The sequence below is a fragment of the Schistocerca serialis genome, chromosome 3, assembly GCF_023864345.2.
Source record: "Schistocerca serialis cubense isolate TAMUIC-IGC-003099 chromosome 3, iqSchSeri2.2, whole genome shotgun sequence".
Taxonomy (NCBI): Eukaryota; Metazoa; Arthropoda; class Insecta; order Orthoptera; family Acrididae; genus Schistocerca; species Schistocerca serialis.
The window spans coordinates 285,767,343-285,789,971 of NC_064640.1; the positions used below are offsets into that span (position 1 = coordinate 285,767,343).

At 42.9% G+C, this 22,629-nt stretch overlaps 1 protein-coding gene across 1 annotated transcript in view; it reads left to right on the top strand.

Annotated features, from left to right (window-relative positions):
* LOC126470791 (uncharacterized) overlaps positions 1 to 22,629 on the top strand; it is a gene marked incomplete at its 5' end in the record, with an annotated part of 136,885 nt that overhangs the window by 102,964 nt on the left and 11,292 nt on the right. The window contains one exon of the mRNA XM_050098801.1: positions 2,091 to 2,274. Coding sequence (XP_049954758.1) covers positions 2,091 to 2,274 — 184 coding nt within the window. The remainder of the gene's footprint in view (positions 1 to 2,090; positions 2,275 to 22,629) is intronic.

A 22,629-nucleotide genomic window follows, 5' to 3' on the forward strand; every position in this document is an offset into this window, starting at 1 on the left:
GACACACTACTTCCCACCACCTTTAATACCTTCGGGTTAGAGAGCCTGTATACAGAGAGAGTGGCCATAGGTGAAGTTGCCCGTGATTGGTTGATTAGCTTTGGCACCATTTTCCTGCCAAACGTCTCTCGCGCTTCCTATGTTCGCCGTGTTTTTGAGCTGAATTGAAGTTCAGAGGACTTTTGGAAACGATTAAAAGGTATTTGAATTATTGAGAGACTTGTTATGCGTTGTGCATGCATGTTCGATTTAGTTGTATATAGTTTTTAGTACGTAATTAGCGTTTGCGTGCATACTGGTAGCATCACAAGTTTTTCTGAAGTCAATATCTGACAGTCCTTGCTGGAAACGGATTGTTGTGCCATGTTGTGCCATGCTCATTCCACTTCATAGCGTCAAACTTTATTTCGTTCCGAATCAGAACGCTAGGCATTATTTTGGTTTCAGTATTATTGCCTGACTGTTGACGCAGTCAAGCTGTAAGCACGTTTTCCGCAGTTGTCGTAGTTGCTGAAACATTATTCGTAGTAAATAATTGTAGGTACTCTTGAAGACAGTTTTTAATAGGCCTACTTACTGTGTGGTAGAAAGGATACGGTAGTTTTCTTGTCATATTTGGTCGTTATTATAGTAGCCTACATTTAACGTTACCTGATTTTTGTAATCCAAAGAAAGTCGTAAGCAGTTGTTTATTTTTGACATGCAAAAAGTTTGAAGACGTGACAAGAAGTACTAATAAGTCTCAGACTTTTTGCATGTCACAAGTAAACAACTGCTTACGACTTTCATTCATCTGACGTAATACAGGTACGTTAAATCTTTAGTGTTATGCACTTCCGATACAAAACAGATGCTATACACTATATATTTTTTATTTGCGTTACTTTCATTGCAATATGTCTCGTAAACGAACTTTAAAGGAGATAAACGCAAGTAACGAATAATTTTTACAGCCACTGTATCAAATTTTCCTGTGCTGTACGTAGTAGGCTACTACAAGTATATCATAGCTGTAAAGAAAGGCATTTAACGAATGATTTCGCTGTATTGTCTTGTGCTTTTGATTCGGTGAGTGTGTACTCCACTACTCCACTAATGGCCATTCAGAAGTCCCGCCCGCAGTTTGGCAGAAAAATGGCCGCCGTATCGTCCGGTTGGCCACTCTCTCCCTATACAGGCTCTCTCTACTTCGGGTCCACCTCTCGTGACATCTAGTGGTCATTTCCGTATTACTTCTGACCAGATAGTGTACAGGGTGTTACAAAAAGGTATGGCCAAACTTTCAGGAAACATTCCTCACACACAAATAAAGAAAATATGTTATGTGGACATGTGTCCGGAAACGTTTACTTTCCATGTTAGAGCTCATCTTATTACTTCTCTTCAAATCACATTAATCATGGAATGGAAACACACAGCAACAGAACGTACCAGCGTGACTTCAAACACTTTGTTACAGGAAATGTTCAAAATGTCCTCCGTTAGCGAGGATACATGCGCATGGAATCCCTGATGCGCTGATGCAGCCCTGGAGAATGGCGTATTGTATCACAGCCGTCCACAATACGAGCACGAAGAGTCTCTGCATTTGGTACGGGGTTGCGTAGACAAGAGCTTTCATATGCCCCCATAAATGAAAGTCAAGAGGGTTGAGGTCAGGAGAGCGTGGAGGCCATGGAATTGGTCCGCCTCTACCAATCCATCGGTCACCGAATCTTGTTGAGAAGCGTACGAACACTTCGACTGAAATGTGCAGGAGCTCCATCGTGCATGAACCACATGTTGTGTCGTACTTGTAAAGGCACATGTTCTAGCAGCACAGGTAGAGTATCCCGTATGAAATCATGATAACGTGCTCCATTGAGCGTAGGTGGACGAAACTAAAATGAGCTCTAACATGGAAATTAAGCGTTTCCGGACACATGTCCACATAACATCTTTTCTTTATTTGTGTGTGAGAAACGTTTCCTGAAAGTTTGGCCGTACCTTTTTGTAACACCCTGTATAAGGTTGCGCTGCTATTTGCACACTGTGCGAGTGGCTGAGAGCCGTAGCGGTACGCAGGCCCTGATTGCAGTGCGCTATTTCAGGCGAGAAGGCGGCGTCCGGCGGGCCGCCGCCGCTGATCCGCGTGACGCTGGCGTCGCTGGACGAGTCGACGGTGCTGCTGCAGAACGGGCTGGACTTCTACGGCGCCACGTTCTTCCCCACCGAGGCTGCCGTGCCCGGCGCCGCCATGCGGCCCACGTCGCGCAGGCCCGGCGCCGCTTCCAGGCAAGTCTCGCATGCCGGCTTCTTAGCTTGTATGGCCTGTGCTAACACTAATTTGCTTTTTGTAAGCCGCTTCTGTTCCCTATAACAGATATGCACGAAGTAGTCATGTACGTCACCGAAGTTGCGTTTACTTCAGTGACTTTCAACTGTGCGGTCATCTGATACTCAGTAAACTAGAGTACTTATGAACGCTGGCATATCTGGTCATCAGTCCCTATTGTCAAACTGTGTGCCGGACAGAGACTCGAACTCGGAACCTTTGCCTTTCGCGGGCACACAGTTTTAATCTGCCAGGAAGTTTCATATCAGCGCACACTCCGCTGCAGAGTGAAAATCTTTCTGGAAACATCCCCCTGGCTGTGGCTAAGCCATGTCTCCGCAATATTCTTTCTTCCAGGAGTGCTAGTTCTTCAAGTTTCGCAGGAGAGATTCTGTGAGGTTTGGAAGGTAGGAGACGAGATACTGGCAGAAGTAAAGCTGTGAGGACGGGGCGTGAGTTATGCTTGGGTAGCTCAGATGGTAGAGCACTTGCCTGCGAAAAGCAAAGGTCCCGAGTTCGAGTCTCGGTCCGGCACACGGTTATAATCTGCCCGGAAGTTTCATATCAGCGCACACTCCGCTGCAGAGTTAAAATCTCATTCTAGTTCCTATTGTCGCTTAGAAGAAACGAACTCTCACAGCTCAACGTGCCGGTATAGCGGGGGTTGGTTTCTCACTACATGTGGCAACTGGCTGAGTCATATCGAACAACTTTCTGTGGTTCGAGTTAGGAATCTCATGAACCACAGCGCGAAGTAGGACAGGCATATAGCTGGATGCCTAGAAGGTATATCAAAGGAACTATGCCGTCATGAAGAAGCTACATTGTGTATCTCCTTAGCCGATAGGTGTCTCTCTTTCCCTCCCCCCCCCCCCCCTCTCCTCCCGTCCTATTCCTGTCATCAACACCCGTTCATGGCAACAGGGTTCGGCCATGAAATCCTAAAATATGCAGATTGTAGCAACACACACGGACATACCACGAGTAGTTTATAGGGCGCTTCGAGGAACAAATTGAGGATAGGAAACCATGTCCAAACACGCCATCCAAGAACGCTGCAGAGCGCCGAAGTTAGAGGGACCAACGCCTGTCGCTAGGCTATCCGTTCGACAGCGAAGTTATAATTTTTCCTCCTTCAGCGTGAATACTCAATTTTGTCACGAACCATTACACTATTTAGCTCTCAACGATTACAGACACTCCGCCTCCGTAGCTGATTGGCCATTGCGGCTGACTGCCATGCGGGGGACTGCCGTGCAGTACTGCCAGGGATTTTTCCTTGGTGGGAGGTCTGTTACGGAGTGCACTCAGCTTCGTGAGGTCAAGTGAGGAGTTACTCCACCGATTAGTGGCGGTTCTAACGTCAAGAAACACAACGACTGGGACACGGTGTGTGCTGATCACAGTACCCTCCACACCGCATCCGATGACGTCATTGGCAGAGAACGGCACGGCGGTTGATCGGGCTCGATTGGCCTCTCTAGGGCCATAATGCGGAACTTTACCTTCCTTAATTAAAAGAAACTGATTTTTTGAAAACATAAATTGACATATCACTCCTAAAGAACCAAACAATGCTCCTAAACTATTAGCAAGAATATGTTCTTAATTTGTAAACAAAGAAATAATAAGTAAAACTTTTCTTTACAGAAAGTTAGAAAACGGTTTACACTTGAGATACACTTTTTTGTAATTCTGAATAAAAGATAGCCTTCTTCAAATTCATCGAGGGTGTGGTACCTATCCAGAAGAAACTGACGGATGAATTTTTTATTGAATCACTGAAACTTGTGATTATACCTTCTTTATAGATCTGTGGTTAGGTTTTAATATTGTCAGCTAAAATAAATCTTATCAGATATTTGTGAATTGCCTTGTCATTTTTTAGTAAATGGCCAGTAATGCTTGTAGGGATTGGTATTCCAAGCCTTCACAAAGCCGGGAGGAATTATTCTCGTTGTTGCTGGAACTTGGAACAAGCAAAGATTTGATTATTACATGTGAGTTTGAACGCCGACGGAACAAACGGAACACCACAGAATGAGCTTGACAACAGTTAGAGTGTTACATGACTTCAAACATGTCTACCTCTATCGCACCAAAACTATAAAGCATACAACTTAACATAAACACAGAAAATGTATTCGCAGTTTCGAATATGAACTGCCTTCTTCTGTACATTGGAATGTCGACAGTGGAAATTTATGTCGGACCGGGACTCGCACCCGGATTTCCCGCTTTACACGAGCGGACGCCTTAACTGCTTCGGCCATCCGTGCACGAATCACGGCCAGACCCAAACTTCCATACGTCGTCGTCCATGTGTCATAACCTGTACGTTGCATATATTCCTGTCCAGGGATGATTTATTTTATTGAGAGTCTAGTGCCAGGTATAGGCAAATGAATACGAAATAGCAGTGTCTGTGTTATTAAGAAGTACGATGCTACATTTCTCGAGCATGCTTGCATGTTCGAAGGAACATTTCATTGTACTTCTTAACAGACAGGCACTGCTATGGCGTACTAACGTAAACACCGAGGGGCTTGGGCTAGCATCAGACTACGGCTCCTACAACTGATGTCGTTTCCAGGCATGGATTTTCTATCCTTAATTTGATTCTCAAAACGCCCGCTACAATTCCTTGATGCTTGGGCCAGCGTCAGACTATGGCCCCTACAACTGATGGCATTTGCGGACACGGATTTCCTATCCTTAATCTGATTCTCAAAACACCCGCTACAATTCCTCGGAGTTCACCGATATCGTATTATTACAGCCTGCATACAGCTAAGGCAACCATATGGCTGCCTTTATAAGAAGGCTGCCTACAAGCCACCTACCTCCTATTTTGAAGGCTTGAAGGCACATTGCTGGCCTTGGCTACTAAGCTGCTCATGATGATGAATTTCTCATCATTTAACTTGAGTATGGAGTCTTAAGATACGAGAGAAGGAGCTTAAGAGTATACGACATTTTGAGATCTTATAATAACAAGGTACGGATTCAAATATTTTGCTACACTTGCTTCACAAAATATCAAAAATTCCCAATAGACACTGCATGCCGTTGTTTGCCTTTTTCACATGTTTGGTGATGCTGGTGTACTGAAACGTTTGTAAAATCTTTTCCATCAACATTCACTTTTACGACCAATCTTTTGCTCTGTATTATCCATAAGAGTTGATTCCGTTGACAGTATCTGTCAAGTCTCACACTGTTGCTCCATATTTAACACGAACAGTTGTTAACCGTTTTTTTCCAACACTCTACCTGCAGATAGCTCTACAATGGAATACTCTGCAGTCACAAGGACACAAGGAACATCGTTATGGTATCCTAAACTCAGACTAAGGACTGGTGTACAGTTACAATTTCATGAAGCATGTGCAGGCACAATAGGGGAAAATTCAATGAATGTCATATCAGATCACCCACAGTTCATTATGTTTCCCCCTAAAGAAACAGTAAGACACTGATTAGTATGCACTGATCTGCAGTCTCTCAATAGTAAAGTCAATTACATTAAAATTGTGTAACTCAGTAGAACTGCCGCGTGGGGTTAGCCGAGCGGTCTAAGGTGCTGCAGTCATGTACTGTGTGGCTGGTCCTGGCGGAGGCTCAAGTCCTCTCTCGGGCATGGGTGTGTGTGTTTGTCCTTAGGATAATTTAAGTTAAGTAGTGTGTAAGCTTAGGGACTGATGGCCTTAGCAATTAAGTCCCATCATATTTCACACACACGTTTTTTTTAGTAGAACCGGAAATATAAAGAAAAAAATGAAAAAATACAAATCTATAAACTGACCAGCGTTGCAACTCATTCACTAGGAGTACGTGAATTATGTACTGTCAAATGGCGAAAGATTAATAAAGACGTAACAAAGAAATGCTACATCTGAACTTGTATCTGCAATCAAGAAAACATAACGGAATAACAATACTACATGTGTCGAGTTCCATTCATCTGGAACAAAAACAATTCAGGAATGCTATTTCAGGTTTTAATACCGCTCTTCAAACCAGAAATCAACCAGCTTGTTTGTATTTGCCCCCTACCATCAAATTTCTGCCTCTTGTGTACCACAGGGACTTATACTGTTGATTTTTGACATGGTAACACATAAGAAGCACAATAACCTTTAAACATAGGAGATCAAATGATCATGCATGTGATGCCGATATTCTGATAGTGAAATTTCGTCTTCTGTTCATCCTGTGCACAACTCTCCCTTAAACACCTCGTATTTTGTCCATCATGTGCACAGCTCTCCCTTAAACACCACGTGTAACTTCTGAAGGCGTCACAGAGTGCTCCAAGGTAGGGCAGATATCTGTAATTCAATTACTAGTATTTACCGAAATGCGCAACGTCCTTGTTTCCTGCTGGCCAGTGTGGCCGAGCGGTTCTAGGCGCTTCAGTCTGGAACCGCACGACCGCTACGGTCGCTGGTTCGAATCCTGCCTCGGGCATGGATGTGTGTGATGTCCTTAGATTAGTTAGGTTTAAGTAGTTCTAAGTTCTAGGGGACTGATGACCTCAGATGTTAAGTCCCATACTACTCAGAGCCATTTTGAACCTTGTTTCCTTCTGCGAAATGTTCATTCTTTTCAGGACAGCGTTACCTGCACCTGACGGGTTAGAAAGGGGACTGAGTTTGGGTCTCCATTTGGCGCGTGCAATGTCCATATTTGTGGGACTTTCAGATGTAACAGTGGCCTGATGTTGGACTGCATGAGAACGTAAAGGCAGGCACACTCGTCGTTAAGGTTCCGATCGACCACGTCTGACCTCCACAAGGGAGGATCACAGTGCTGTGCATCAAGCACATCGTAACCCCTTCACATCCGCGCCTGCCTTTCGAGAACAACGGGCGCTGATAACCTCGCTGTTGTGCGCCCTAAAACACTAATAATCATCGTCATCGAGAACAAGTAATGGACTCCCTGCAACATTCTATCTTCCTGCTCCACTGGTCGGAGACTACCAGAGCTGAACTACTGAATTACCGTCTCATGTATAGGCTGACGTTTACACCACAACATGAACGGCTGCTTTTGGGACGTTGCCGTGACCGGGAAACGTGTACTGTTGATGAACGGTGCTGGAAACGAACCTTTTCTCAAAAACGATCCCTTTTCATTTATTTTGAACGTTTCTTTTTGTGCAGTATAAATATATCCGTTGAGAATTAGAAGCAATAAGCTATCAGCGACAAAGACGGAAACAAAGAGAGAGAATAATTTTAACAAATAACGATGAGAAATAATACCATAGAGCTATGGCAGTGGATATACTAACACACATAAAAGGGTTAGAACTTAAATAGTGGCAACTATTTATTCACAACCGATACAAAAAAGTTATATGTTCGCACTCGTTACTGTCCTTCAATGTAGTCACCAGCGTTGTGAAGAACCCGTTGCCAGCGATGTGGAAGGTATATTCTACCTTTAACAGAGCCTGTTCTGTTGATGGTGGGAATGGAGCGATCTAGAGTTATAGTGATTCTCGTGTACGACTGTGATGGTGTTATCCTAACACATCAAACATGTGCAAACATGTAACTCTTTTGTATCGGTTGGGAATAAATAGTTGCCAGTATTTAAGTTCCAACCCTCGTAATTCATTCTCGTCTGGGGGCTGGTTCAGATAATTTTCAGTTCCTGTCCCTGAGGCACTCCAGGTTAATGCCATAATTATAGCTTCGTTTGCAAACATTTTCAGCCGTACTGTTCCTTCATGTCCTCTAATGTCATCTACTACCTTCAGTTAATCGTAGTCTCTGTCTTTTCTGACCTCCTGGAATCCAACAGATAACTTCCTCGGTCCACCTACCATTCACCTATATATTTACATGTGCCCCTCACTCCAATTTTGTTTCATTAGTTACATTTACTTCTTGCTCTCCAATCTGTTCTCCCTTATCCATTAGTTAATGTTCTTCTCTCAAATGGCAATTCCCGACATACTTTTCTCCATCGTTTGCTGAGTAACCCTCAGTTTTTGTACGGTTTTCGCATTCAAAGTACCTTTCTCACTGCTGTAAGTAAAAACTGGCAATATGAACTGTTTCTAAACTTTCCGTTTCAACCACATTAAACGCTTACTTTTAAAAATTCTATATAATTTATTAGAAGGACTCCAGTCTATTTTTTTTCCTTTCAGTTACTGTCCATCCAAGTCATTCTCTAAAATTGCACTGCTTCAGTCACTTCATCGTTAGCTGATACTATTTTCTTTTCTATGAGTTAATTATACATTATTTTCGCGGTATTGTAACTTACTTTCAAACTTGTCCTACTGAATTCTTCCATTCATTGTTCAAATAAACAGCATAACGTTGTCGTCAAAACGACCATTCTTCAAGTATGTTCCATTAAAACCTGTATTCCTTCTTCATTTTCGCAGTTAAGAGATATAAAAACTTTCTCCATGACTTATGAGAATAGTTTTGATGATTCCTCTTTCAATTCTGAATTTCTATCTTGTTCAGAGGAAACCTAAAGGGGAACTGTAGCATTGACGTATACATTTTTCATTGTCCTCACATGGGCCGAATCATCGCCTTGTTTCTTGAGGCTGCTGGTACAGATGAGGCGATAATTCATTACTCCGTGACGTAATTTTGGTCATGGTTTGTAAATTGTCCATTGCACTGGATTACTTCTAAAGCAATATTGTTCGTTTACGTGATTAAGTTCTCGTATGTTTTCTAAGAGGTTGATGATAACTTTAGTGAACAACTTGTACATCACGTACAGGAGACTGAGAGAGCTCTAGTTTTTGAACTTTGTCTTTTTTCTTGTGAAGTAGGATAAGTACTGTATTGAAACTATCTTGCAGATTTAAACTGTGTGTGGAAAACAGTTTCAGTCAGCGAGAAAGTTTCGAAACAGCGGACGCTCCTGTGAATCTGTCACTTTCAGTCTTAAGTAAGGAAATGTGGTGGTTAACTAAAAAATGTTGCTGTGCAACACAGTTCGCCACATGACACCAGTTAAGAATTCTCGATATGACCTACGCAGACTTTCATGGTTTAATTCCCTTAAACAATTAGTATCTTCGTAATGACGATCTAATCAACCAAGAACCCGTTCGTAATAAATTATCACTACTACAATATTCGTATCTCTTTTTTTTTCTCTTCACTGTAAATACTTAGGCTAAAAGGATTTGGAGGGAACTGAATTCCTATACATCATAGCAATTCATATCGAAATAACTGTCACATTATTACATCCAGTATCCCACTAAACTCACATCTCCTTACAGAGAAATAGCGAAATCAGTGAGAGTGCTATAATTTTTTTTTCATAAATAGTCATCACAGACGTCTGGCGTCAGGAAGGGCAGCCGGTCATCCACTACCACTAGCATTACCACATCGGAAATAATAGGCCGACCCTGTGGAGACACGTGGAGACATGAGAAAACATTAGGAAGAAGAAGAAGGTCATCACAGTCTATTTCTCTCTTACTTTTGTTAAGAAAAGACTCTTTATCACTTAATAGTATTTTTTTTACTTTATTGTTATTACATGCCGCCCTCGCCTCATATAGGGGAAGGGGGGGGGGGGCGGCTGTCAGCGGTGCAGGCAGCAGGCTACCCACTCTTCAGACAACAGGCAATAAAAAAGTAAAGTACGTAAAAAACAAGAAACAAATAGCACAGATATATACACTGAATTTAAAACTTTTTAAATCTGAAAAATAATATCGAAGTTTTGAGATATACGATGGATGACTTTTTGCACTGGTGGCTGTAACGGTAATAATAAAAGGTAAAATGAAATACGATAATCGCATAGTTAAAGCATTCAAAACATGTTGCCGAAACTCTAGTATGTGCAGTAACCACTTTCCTGTCACTAGAAATTGGAAGGACTTGCCATGGGATAGAGTGGGGAAAAAGCTGGCCAGTGAAGAGGGCAGGAATGTGGTGGTGTAAGGGTAGAGGATTGGTGCATTGCAGCGATGGTGTAGGAGTGGCTGCTGGAGCAGAAGAGACAGTGGAGGAGAGGGGGGGGAATTGGTGACAGTAATAGTTGTTGGGAAAAGGGGCGCCGCGCGGGATTAGCCGAGCGGTCTAAGGAGCTGCAGTCATGGACTGTGCGGCTGATCCCGGCGGAGGTTCGAGTCCTCCCCCGGGCATGGGTGTGTGTGTGTTTGTCCTTAGGATAATTTAGGTTAAGTAGTATGTAAGATTAGGGACTGATGACCTTAGCAGTTAAGTCCCATAAGATTTCACACACATTTGAACTTTTTTTTTTTTTTTGGAAAAGGGGCTGGGGAAAGAAAAGCAGAAGGGAAAAAACGGGGCAAGGAAATGTGGGGAGGGAAGAGAGAGGAAGCCCTGATAAGATGGAATGGGTGGGGTGGATCTATAGCTGGTAGGATGGGTAAATATTGGGGTGGAGTTTATGATCTGGGAGGAGGAAATGGTTGAAGTTTCGTTGGGACAGCATGTGGAAGGTGTGTAAGTGGAGGGTTCGTGGGATGTGTTGAAAAAGGCGCGACACCACACGGGAGTGGGAAAGTAGAGGGGAAACGATAGGACTGTTGGAGTCGAGTTTGCAGATGGTGAAGATTGTTCAGAGGTGTTTAGTGTGAGTGAGGAGAGGTGCGAATGTAATGAGTTTCTTTGTGGGGGAGGGTAAACGGATGCGAAAAGCTAGACGAGGTGCATGGTGGTCGAGGATCTGGAGAGACTTATAGGGTTGGGAGGGGCAGATATCCATGCAACATTTGCATAGCACAGGATGGGGCGGATTAGTGTTTTGTACGTGTGCAGGACAGTGAAGGGCTGTAGTCACTATGTTCAGCTGATTAGTGGTTTTAGTTGTTCTAGTCTATTGTGGGCTTTCTATTGGATGGATAGCAGGTAGGTTTTCCACGTCAGTTGCCGGTCGAAGATTAATGCAGGGTTAATAGTGTGTTCATTAGGATATCAGTTCTCATTCAGAAACAGGTGGTTTTGTCAAGAACTGCACTTATAGCTTAACGTGCAGCGCCATAGCGTGTGGGACAGGGAGGTGCGGCAGACCTGGATCCAATTCGCGCTGCGGATTTAGTGATCGTTAGTCTGGTACAGCTTGAGTCCAGTTTTTAGGCAGTTTTCACCGCTCCATCTTAGCAAACACGATATACGAACAGTTAAAACATAACAACACGTGGAACAGTTTTACATTCTGCAGAAAGATCGCTCTTCCATAGACAGCCAACATACAGGGAGAGTGTGTCCAACGGCCCTACGGCGGCCACGTTTCGTCCAAACTGCGGTGGAACGTAAACGTTTTGAACTACTGGATGCTTACTAGAGCAATAACAAATTTTCCTACTGCTATTTACGCTTACTGCACATAGAGTTCATACTGTGGCTGTAAAAAACTACTTAGGCACCTACATTTTTCTGCCTTGAAGCTCGATCTGCAAATAAATTACTGCACAAACAGAATATAGGCTGAAACTTCCTGGCAGATTAAAACTGTGTGCTGGACCGAGACTCGAACTCGGGACCTTTGCCTTTCGCTGAGTAGCTCAGTTGGTAGAGTACTTGCCCGCGAAAGGCAAAGGTCCCGAGTTCGAGTCTCGGTCCGGCACACAGTTTTAATCTGCCAGGAAGTTTCGTATCAGCGCACATCCGCTTCAGAGTGAAAATCTCATTCTGGAAACATCTCCGCTATATCCTTTCTTTCAGGAATGTTAGTTCTTCAGGGTTCGCTGGAGAGCTTCTGTAAAGTTTGGAAGGTAGGAGACGAGGTACTGGCAGAAGTGAAGCTGTGAGGACGGGGCGTGAGTCGTGCTTGGGTAGCTCAGATGGTAGACCACTTGCCCGCGAAGGCAAAGGTCCCGAGTGCGAGTCTCGGTCCGGCACACAGTTTTAATCTGCCAGGAAGTTTCATACCAGCGCACACTCCGCTGCAGAGTGAAAATCTCATTCAGGACATAGACTACAAATTATGTGCTGTAAGATTTGTTCCTCATTTCAAGTGCGAAAATTTAAAAATGAAATAAAAATTACGCCAGATATGATAAAACCCTAAGCAGTTGCCCGTTCTAACCGTCAACAAGTGTTTGAGGGCGTCACAAAAAGTAATCAGAGTATGTGTGTGCAGAATCATTCACAGATTCTGGCTGAATGCCTTTAATGGCAACTTTATTAATTACAAGCATTTCTATGATTCCATTAAATTAAACTGTACTGCAAAAACGAAATACAAGAACAAACACACGTATAACAAGGAAACTGTCTCTATTTCACAATAAATATTAATGTCTTATTTTAGACAGTAAATCTGCAGGGGTGGTACGTCATTGGACAACAGAATATTTTCATGGTGATTTGTTCAGTAAAATATCTTCAAGTGGACGCTTATTTTCAGTGAACTACAAAAGCAAAAAAATGTGCTAACAATTTATTCGCGCCAACATTTAGTGGGTAGGAAGCCTGGTGTTCCAGATCGTAATAAAACTGCGATCGAAACTTTACGTCACCAGCAGGGAATGAAAACCTGGTGGTCGTATGCACGAAATTTTAAAGAAATGTAGCGCATCAAAAAATCAGTAATTGCAATACTTGATGGAGTGAATAATGTTTACAGGAACAAGTTAAAGCAGCCCCTAGAAACTTTGAGAGCCTTTGTGAGTAAGATAAAGAGGTAAACAATCATCGTAACAGGTACCCCTCAAAAATGGTTCAAATGGCTCTGAGCAGTATGGTACTTAACACCTGAGGTCATCAGTCCCCTAGAACTTAGAACGACATAAACCTAACTAACCTAAGGACATCACAAAAATCCATGCCCGAGGCAGGATTCGAACCTGCGACCGTAGCAGTCACGTGGTTCCGGACTGAAGCGCCGAGAACCGCTTGGACACAGCGGTCGGCAGGCGTCCCTCACAGGAGTCGTCTAATAGATTCTTCTTATGTAAAAGAAATGCAAAAAGCAGTACAGTATCTACAGAGAAATCTGTAGTCAACAGTAGATGCAATTTATTCCTGTGTGTTATACACCTCCAGTATTTACTGCAAATGCTCACACACGTAACAGCCGGATGTTTCTATAGATCAGCTGTCTCGAGAGCTGTAACGGCAGAACGCTCCTTAAATAAGGAGAATCTTCTTCTCCTTAGCGTTAATTCTGTCTATTACGAGGTTCCTTCTACTCAAGATTTGTCATTTTTTTTAAGGATGCCCTTCGTGTCGCCGCATTCGTCAGTTACATAAGGTCGGTAGTACACTAACAAATGTCTTTGACAAAGAAATTGAGAATTGCTATTTTTACAAATGTTAGTTTCATAGTTCCCAGGCCCTACACAGGGCAGTGGCTTTTCCAATGCGAATACGAAAAATAATTAAACTAATATCCCACCTCCCGCTAATGTTAAGATATAATAATAAAACCTAAGTGCAGTGTAATGTATACAATTCACAACAACCGACTTGCAGTCGTATCATTGACAATCTTTTAACAGGACAAATGAATTGTGATCTGATGAGTTTAAGTTCAAAAGGAACTGATTACAAGTATATCCTCCTACTTGCCAAGTACTTTCTGGTGCTTATGCCGATTGTAGATCGTTTTGTGAATTTCTTTACTGATTTCAGACTCATTTTAGTACATTCCAAACTAGGCACGATTTTTACGTTCTTGAGCATTTTGAGACCTTTTGGCCTTGTCTTGCTTCTATGCCTTGCCCGTACCTATCATGTTTCTCTTTCCCAGCTGCAGCATTTAGTACTCTAGCATGTATGCTTGTGACACTTTCTTCTATATGCAAATATCTTAATCTACAGCTAGCACTTGCTTCATTACATTTGGCATAAAACCCAATTTCTATTCACTTTCAGCTGCTACTGCTGCATCATCAATGAGTCTTACTGTGCTTATTTTCTGTCCTTGACAAACAACAGCAGTTCTGCAATTCATTTTCAATAAGCAAATAAACATGAGTATTGAAAATGAAGTTGCCTTACATCTTTCCTGGAAATATGACAGTGCAGACTATACCAATTCGCTTTGAAGAAACAGTATGTGTTTCCATCTCCATACCTAAAAACGAAAAAAATTTTATTTTACCCCAGCTTCTAAAATGCCTTTCCATACTTATATCTCCACCATAAGCTCCGATTTCGCAATGTGCTTACACATACCAGCCACTTTCGGCAAACATAAGACGATCACTTTCTTTGATGAAATCTAAGGCGAGCCGCTAGATTGGATCAAATGCATTTGATAAAAGGCAATATTTGACATAGGTTCCCTATTACACTACGTCAAATGTATTTGACAAACCACCTTTGTCAAAGAAATCTGATTGTGTAATACCTGTCTAAGGGAGGTTAGTGGTGTGCGCCACCTGTCTGTGAATTGTGTAAACTTGTGATATCATTTTAACTGTTTGTTTTCTGCGACGTAGACTTGGGATCTTCCCAGCATTTGCCTAAACTAGCATGGAAAACCACCTAAAAACCCGCATTCGGGCCGAACGGTGCACCAACGCGAATTCTATCCAGGGTGTGATGCACCTTCCTGTCTCGTAAGCTAGGACGCTACCGTTACGTAAAACGAGCAGTCCAGAGAAATCTCAGATAGTATCGCTAACAAATTCTCTGATCATGCTATAGTATTATGGGTAGACTTCAACTTCCTGCCTATAGAACCGCAGAACACAAAATTATAACTCACAACATGGACAGGAATTCGTGTGAGATTGTTACGAACATCGTTTCTTAAAAATATCATGAACAGTTAATTAGAGAGATGATTCATGGGGGCAGTGTCTTGGGTCTCCTAGTAATTAACAGACTCTAACTTTCCAATGGAGTCACTACAGAGGAGGTAATAGCTGTTATATCATCAATGACGACAGATGTAAAAACCATACAAAGAAAGCTAGGAAAATATTTTTGTTTATCAGCTGTGAGAAGAAACGGATTGCCGAGTATCTGATCAGTCTTCAGGTGACGAATGCGAGGAGCATTGACGAATAAAATTCAGAAATATTGTCGATTTGAGAAGCAACTGACGGTGTCTTTAACTCAACAATTCTACGTTAACTCTTACTTAACGGTACTCGTATGCTACCCGGACATTTTTTAAATACAGAAACTGACAATTCTTTTAAGCTGTAAGACTTTTTGAAATATTTGTACCGTTTTCGTGATTTAATATAGTGTGGTGAGTAATAATAGCATTGCACTTGCTTTATAACTATTTAGAGTAACTAAATCTGTTTTTGGGAATTTTTGTTGGATCTTTCCGGCAGTAACTGGAAATATATTCGTTAAAGAGAACTCACATTAAGGGTTTCATTTCATGTATGCTACTGTTCCTAGTAAGTAAATGTTTTATTGTCACAGTGTCAATATAATAGGTGTGTAATTCAAATGCTGATGTGCATGATACTGTCACTAACTACTACAGTGAGGCGCTAACTTATTTTTCTTGTCATCATCTCGTCTGTACATGACATGTATTTTATTTATTTTATATTACATCGTAGCCTGTTACCTGTAATGTAAACGCTGCGTGTATTCATTCTTACACAAATTGTTCTTTTTCTTTTTACTCTAAAAAGATGACGACACACTTATGAAACCATACCTGAGAAGCTTCGCGCGCTTTTGTGGGAAATATCCTTGTCTTTGAGCACGGGCTGCTTCAAGAGTTACAAAATCCAGTTTATAAATGCACCTTCTAAAAGATCGCTGCACAGACGTTTGCTTCAGTTTTGCAGTGTGGACTACCATACCCGAACATGGACTCTAAACAGATCGTTGCTTATGAAATCTCCGTGAGAGACATCACACGTTTTTTTGGGAAACAGATCCCGAATCCGATATCAGCTGCAATATCTGATTTTATACGCCGAAACGATAATATCTAGAAGTCGAAATAAATATCTCTGTATCTCTAAACAGGACCCTCGCCACTTTTAGAGTCTTAGTTGCTTGTTTGAAGCCACTGCCAGAGAGAGAAAATTTCTGAATGTTACAGCTGCTGTGGTTTCATAACTTTTTCTGAACTGGTGTGTGGACTTAGTTTTATATTTGCTGCTGCTGAACTCAAGCACGTTATTTTTCTCACTTCTTGAAGCGCACGCTGGTGTCTAAGCACAGACAGTAAAATCAGAACAATGCTGTCCCACAGCCGAGAAACATGACTGGAATTTTTGGAGTCCTACAGCTGTTGGTCTGGAGTATTCTGAAGCTGCAACGGCCAATGAGAGACAACATCCTGCCAGAGATAGATGGTCTGCTTGGACATGTCTCTGAGACTCGAACAAACAAGACATCACGTTACTCTCAGACATCACAGAACTTTTCGTAGATACCTGTCCCCCTTCTTTTTCGAACCAGTGCGTCGTGGCTCCTATGCCCCGCACAAAGGATGTCCTGTGAATGGAGCATTCTGATTGGCTCTTACTGAATTTATCTGTCAAACTGCTGCTGCTGCCAGTGTGGGAGCATTGTCCGCCATTTTCTGCAGATGAGACTTTCAGTGGCAAAACTATTTTGTACAAGTCGCAATAAAACATACATCAGTCATATTGCACTGACAGATAAACCCTGCAAAAGTGATCTACAGATCATGAAACATGGACACTATCCCCAAAGACACTATCTCAGTTACACTGCTCTGCTACTATAGAGGAAAGCTTGAATTTTTCAGCGTGCAACCGATCTTCAACTGGGCTATGTCACCAAATACCATATCGATGTAGTAAACACAATTCCTATTCTGAACCATACAAAATCATCACTTCTGCATCTTGCATATAGGTATCGACTACCAGACACTCGTGTATATACCGCGCAGACAGACAAAAACATAAATGCATGCACCGTATATAGTTCTCGCATCACTAGGTATTTCCCAAGAGGTCGGACGGTCATCCCTCTTGGCCAACGGTCACAAGAAACCGCCCCCGCACACGCTGCCTCGACGGTCGATCACAGCGCACTCAGCGGACTGCAGACTCTCTCTTTGAACCGTTGTACAAAGGTTGAGCTGGTTCGCCACAAGGCACAAAGGCGTTACTGTTTCTGGCTCCGACTTGCTTGCCTGCCGCGGTGGTCTAGCGGTTCAGGCGCTCAATCCGGAACCGCGGGACCGCTCCGGTCGCAGGTTCGAATCCTGCCTCGGGCATGGATGTGTGTGTTGTCCTTAGGTTAGTTAGGTTTAAGTAGTTCTAAGTTCTAGGGGACTGATGACCACAGATGTTAAGTCCCATAGTGCTCAGAGCCATTTTTTTGCTTGCCTGCTGACATGCTTTCTACACCCATCTCCAGACTCTGGGATTACAAGAACATTAGTATTTTCACATGGTTTGTTAGACTATCACACAGTTTATGCGATAGTTCTCGATATCAAGCACACAGCAATATACTACCGATCGCTTGCATACTATAATTCCGAAGATAAAGAGTGGAATTTATTTCTTTGGAAACCCGAAACTTAAGCGAGGCGGTACATGCTGCAAACCACTAACTAAAAACGATGTCAATGATATAACAGATTCCACATCATCCTTCTAATTTACAAAGTCATCACCATCTAGATGCACATAACACACACCACAATCGATGTTCTCTCAGCCAAATAAAAACGGTAAATACGTAGAAGCAGTTCAAATGGTTCAAATGGCTGTGAGCACTATGGGACTTAAGATCTGAGGTCATCAGTCCTCTAGAACTAAGAACTACTTAAACCTAACTAACCTAAGGACATAACACACATCCATGCCCGAGACAGGATTCGAACCTGCGACCGTAGCGGTCGCGCGTTTCCAGACTGAAGCGCCTAGAACCGCTCGGCCGCAGCTGCCGGCCGTAGAAGGAGTCAACCAGACAATTTACATGGCCGCGCGGGGTAGCCGCGCGGTCTAGGGCGCCTTGCACGGCCTGAGCGGTTCCCCCATCGCATGTTCGAGTTCTCCCTCGGGCATGGGTATGTATGTGCTGTCCTTAGCGTAAGTTCGTTTAAATTAGATTAAGTAGAGCGTAAGATTAGGGACCGATGACCTCAGCAGTTTGGTCCCATAAGACCTTAACACAAATTTCCAAAAAAAAAAAAATTACGTGAGAGTGAATAATTATCCAATGCAGATATGCATCCATAATGAATCTTTTCAAATTTCTACTGAAAACGCGCATGATCATGGAAGCTGCCCAGCACATACTGAGTGTTAGTTTGACATTCAGCCTCATAGAGGGCGACACGGTTATGTTAGCTACAATCGTGTACACCAGCCACTCTCTCTCGTTCGGACAGCTCCCACCATAGACCGGAAAAGTCAATCGTTCCGGACACACGATACCGCCGCAATGCGCACTCGCTCACCCCAAGCAGGATTCCTAGGAAACCAGCCACATATATTTTGTCACTATACTTATAATTACATATTATGATTACAGCCTCAGTCTGACGACATTCGACAATGAGAGAAATATTGGAAATATTCCCTCCTGACGGTGGTGGCTCTGGAAATATCAAAATTTGTAGCATTCTTATGACTGGACATAATTTTCGATGTAAAAAATCTTTCATTCTCCTTACGGCTATCACAAGTTTCCACGTCAAATCCGTACCTTCCCTTACTAGAGGACAAAGTCATTTTCTCTGCACATGTCGGAACACAGACATACTGTATAAGCCCACTGATCACAGTGAATCTACCAACACCTACACTACTAAGAATAATATTTCTCCAATAACTGAGTAGTGGTAACACCAAATAATATTGAACGAAAAATCTCTCTGTCAGCAGACGACTTCCAATGCATGTGTGATGATGATGACGATGAGACATGTCAATCCTGTTTCAGCTCCTCCTCTAGACGAAGATTTAATGCTACGTACTCCATTCCCCTGCCACATCTTGGGCATAAAATCGAGTCTTCAGTTTTATAACTACGGTGATTCTAAGTTAGTGACAGTAGTTTGTAAGGTACTGCAGTCCCCATGTATACATCTGCTTGACAGATGTCCTGTTCATGGAATTAGTGGCAACATGACTGCTGCTATGCGTTTGTCTGTTTCCTTGAAGAGGCTTTCTCCATTACTAACGATCATTTTATAGGACTGATCCGAACATATTTTTATTTCTGAACTGTGATTGGACGTGAACAGTGGGTGCTATACACCTCTAGAGAGCTATATTGTGCATGTATCATTTTTTTTTTCTTTATTGTGATTTCATGCCCCTGCCCCATATGGGCAGGGGAGGGCTGTCAGCAGCACAATCCGCCGCTCTTCAGCCGAATGACATGGCAACTAAAACAAGAATAAAATAATACATACATAAGGAGGTAAAAAAAGGGGAACATAAAAGAGAGTAAGGGGAGAAAATGGAGGTAAAAATCACTGACATGTAGAAGTTCATTGGGGACAGTTAAAATAGTCACCAGAAAGCTAAAAAAAAAAAAAAAAAAAAAAAAACACACAGTCTGCGATTCTTAAAACACAGAGAAGACACTGGATGCGCATGCACAGTTTAAAAGTTGACCACAGTATTAAAAACACTCCGAAAACAACACACTTAAAACCCACTCGGAGCACACACGACGAAGAGTAAAACTACCAGGCGGGACCTGCCGAGGGAGAGGGCAGAGAGGATGGAAAAGGAGGGGAGAGCATGGGGCAGCTGGGGAAGCGGCGGGATGAAGAGAGGAGGGGCAACCGTGGGTGCACGAAGAGGCAGGAGAAACATGGGGCGGGAGAGGGAAAGGGAAGACAGGGCAGGAGGGAGCGCAGAGACACTGAAAGAAGGCACAAGAGATGGACGGGGAGTAGGAGGGGAAATCCGCTCAGAAGGAGGGAGGGGGAGGAGAGGGAGCCCTGAGGAGGAGGCAGGAAGAGGGGGTTAGAGTTGGTAGGAAGGGTAGATGTCAGGGCGAAGCTCATCATCCGGGAGTGGTAGACGGTGGAAGTTGTGTTGGGAAAGGAGATGGAGGGTGTGGAGATGGAGAGAGGGAGGGACACAACGGTAAAGGCGCAGCAACTGGTTGGGAGTGGAGAGGAAGGGAGACACCAGGGGGTGAGGGGGATCAAGGCGGCGGACAATATATAGTGTGCGGATGTGTTCAAGGAAAAGGAGAAGGTGGGGGAAGGGGATGAGGTCATAGAGGATGCCTGCACAACATTCAAACACCTTTTCAGTGCACTACTTTGAAACATCAATTGACTCAAATGGGATGCCGTTTTTCACATACATGGCTACTCCCCCACACCGCAAACAGCTCCTAGAAAAGCTACCAGCCAACCTGTATCGTGGTAAAGGAAGCCTCTGAATTATCTCCTTATTTAAGATGGTGGATGGGCTTACATAACTAAACGTATAACACCTATACACCCATGTACACTGAGTAGTACAGTTTGTTTAACGTCAAACGTACTCCTTAGCCATTGTTGTATGATTCATTTGTAGTCGATCACTATTAAATTATGATGCTTACAGCGCCATCTATTGCTACGTTTTGTAACTATTTATTTTTCTTCTCTCATACATTTCCCTCTTCTCCGAAAGTATTACGTTGCAATTTGACGTCATTCTGACCAGCGGCGTTATTTCTACAGTGGTTTGAAAGTTTAACTCTAATTATAATCACCCTGTATATTTCTTACATTGGAATATTGACAGCGTTACATTCCACACGAGTAATAGGTCGGAAACCACCTGGCTTTAACATTATAGCGTGTTGTATGTACAGAACCATGTAGCCTTAGGAGTGCATTTGTTTATGTTCTACGATCATTTCTCTCCCTTACCAATACCTTCTTGGTACTGACCCCGGACGCTAGAACCATATTTTAGGACTGAAAGCGCGGCTGATGTATGTAAAATGCTTCTAACTCCGTCTGTCTGGAGCTCCATCACGCATAAAACCACACGTTTTCTTCTTCTTAACCGTCTTTTATATCATGACAACACTTTCGTATCTATTATGCACCGATAAGGGGTGCTAACCTACTCAACATGCGCGCATCTAGAGAGATTTAGTGCACTTGGATGGGTTCCATGGGTAAAATTGGTGCAGAACAACAGTTATGGGCTTGGTTCCCTGTGTTCCTTCATGAGTCATGGAATGTAGCGGTCTACTTCTGGTCAGCTGCAAATTTAGTCGGTGACGGTATTGCAGGTAGTGTTGGTCAAAGATAATGCGAGGAGATCTTTCAATCTCTAGCTTTATCCAAATAATGCGAGAATGGTCTGTGACTCCCAACCACATAGGGAAAATGGGAAATCATAACAGTAAATTACACATGATGACCGAAGTGCTAGAAATATGTAGATCGCTGTCTGGTTATTTTGGTGTATATCCTCTAGAATTAACAGTGAATGAACGTACTCCACAGTCATCCATCTACATTCGCAATCCAGTATATGGTACTCGCGAAGTGGTGGAGGGGTGGTTTAGCAATGATACAGAAATTGGGAAGCATGCTGCTGCGTCATTGGTCAGTGTTGAAATTATGGAAAAACTGGTATAATTCCTAAAATTGATCGCACTATCAAGTTTGATGCTTGTTACAGTACATCGACGGTGTCTTTTCCATCCCATCTGTCCAGTGGTATGCTGTTGATTACCACATAATGATTGACTGACATCGCTTGTTTGAGATGGAGAAAGAGTCTTGGTGGAGGGGCAACACCTTCCGGGGATGGCAGTCACCGAAACAGTGATCACGTATGTGACTACAATATGAGGAATCATTGAAACGGAACACTGAACCATCAGCTATCCCGTCACTGTGAAAGATGAGTTTAAATTTAGACGTCGTTATTCACCGTTGGAAAGCTGTTTTTGAAACGCTCCACAATGCAGCAAAACTCTTCCAGTTTCCTTATGTTGTGAGTGTCTTTTACTTAAAATCATCCTGGGTGTGTGTTGTGGGAGCAACTGCCCAATTTACACCGTGCAATGTCCAGCTTTCAGTCAGAGCCAGCAGATCAAAGCGTGTTCATATCAGTTTTGAACCTGACACATAGCTCAAAGTCGTGTTGAAGAAAACAAAAGTATGGTGGTGCACAAAGCTATGTCATACGCTGCTTGGACATGTTACAGCAGAAAAAAAATGTATCCGACAACAACACAGGGCCCCTCTCTTGTGACTGATAGTCTGGGGGATATGGTCCTCGTACAGTACAGGCAATAATACTTTACACTAGTCTGTACAGGCGACTGAGTTTATCAATACCTGATACCTGAATATTTAATTGGGGGCCACAGCATATGCTCAATGCCAGCATGCAGACGGTATTTGTTTTCGATAATATATGGGAGACATGGACGCGATAGAAATATTAT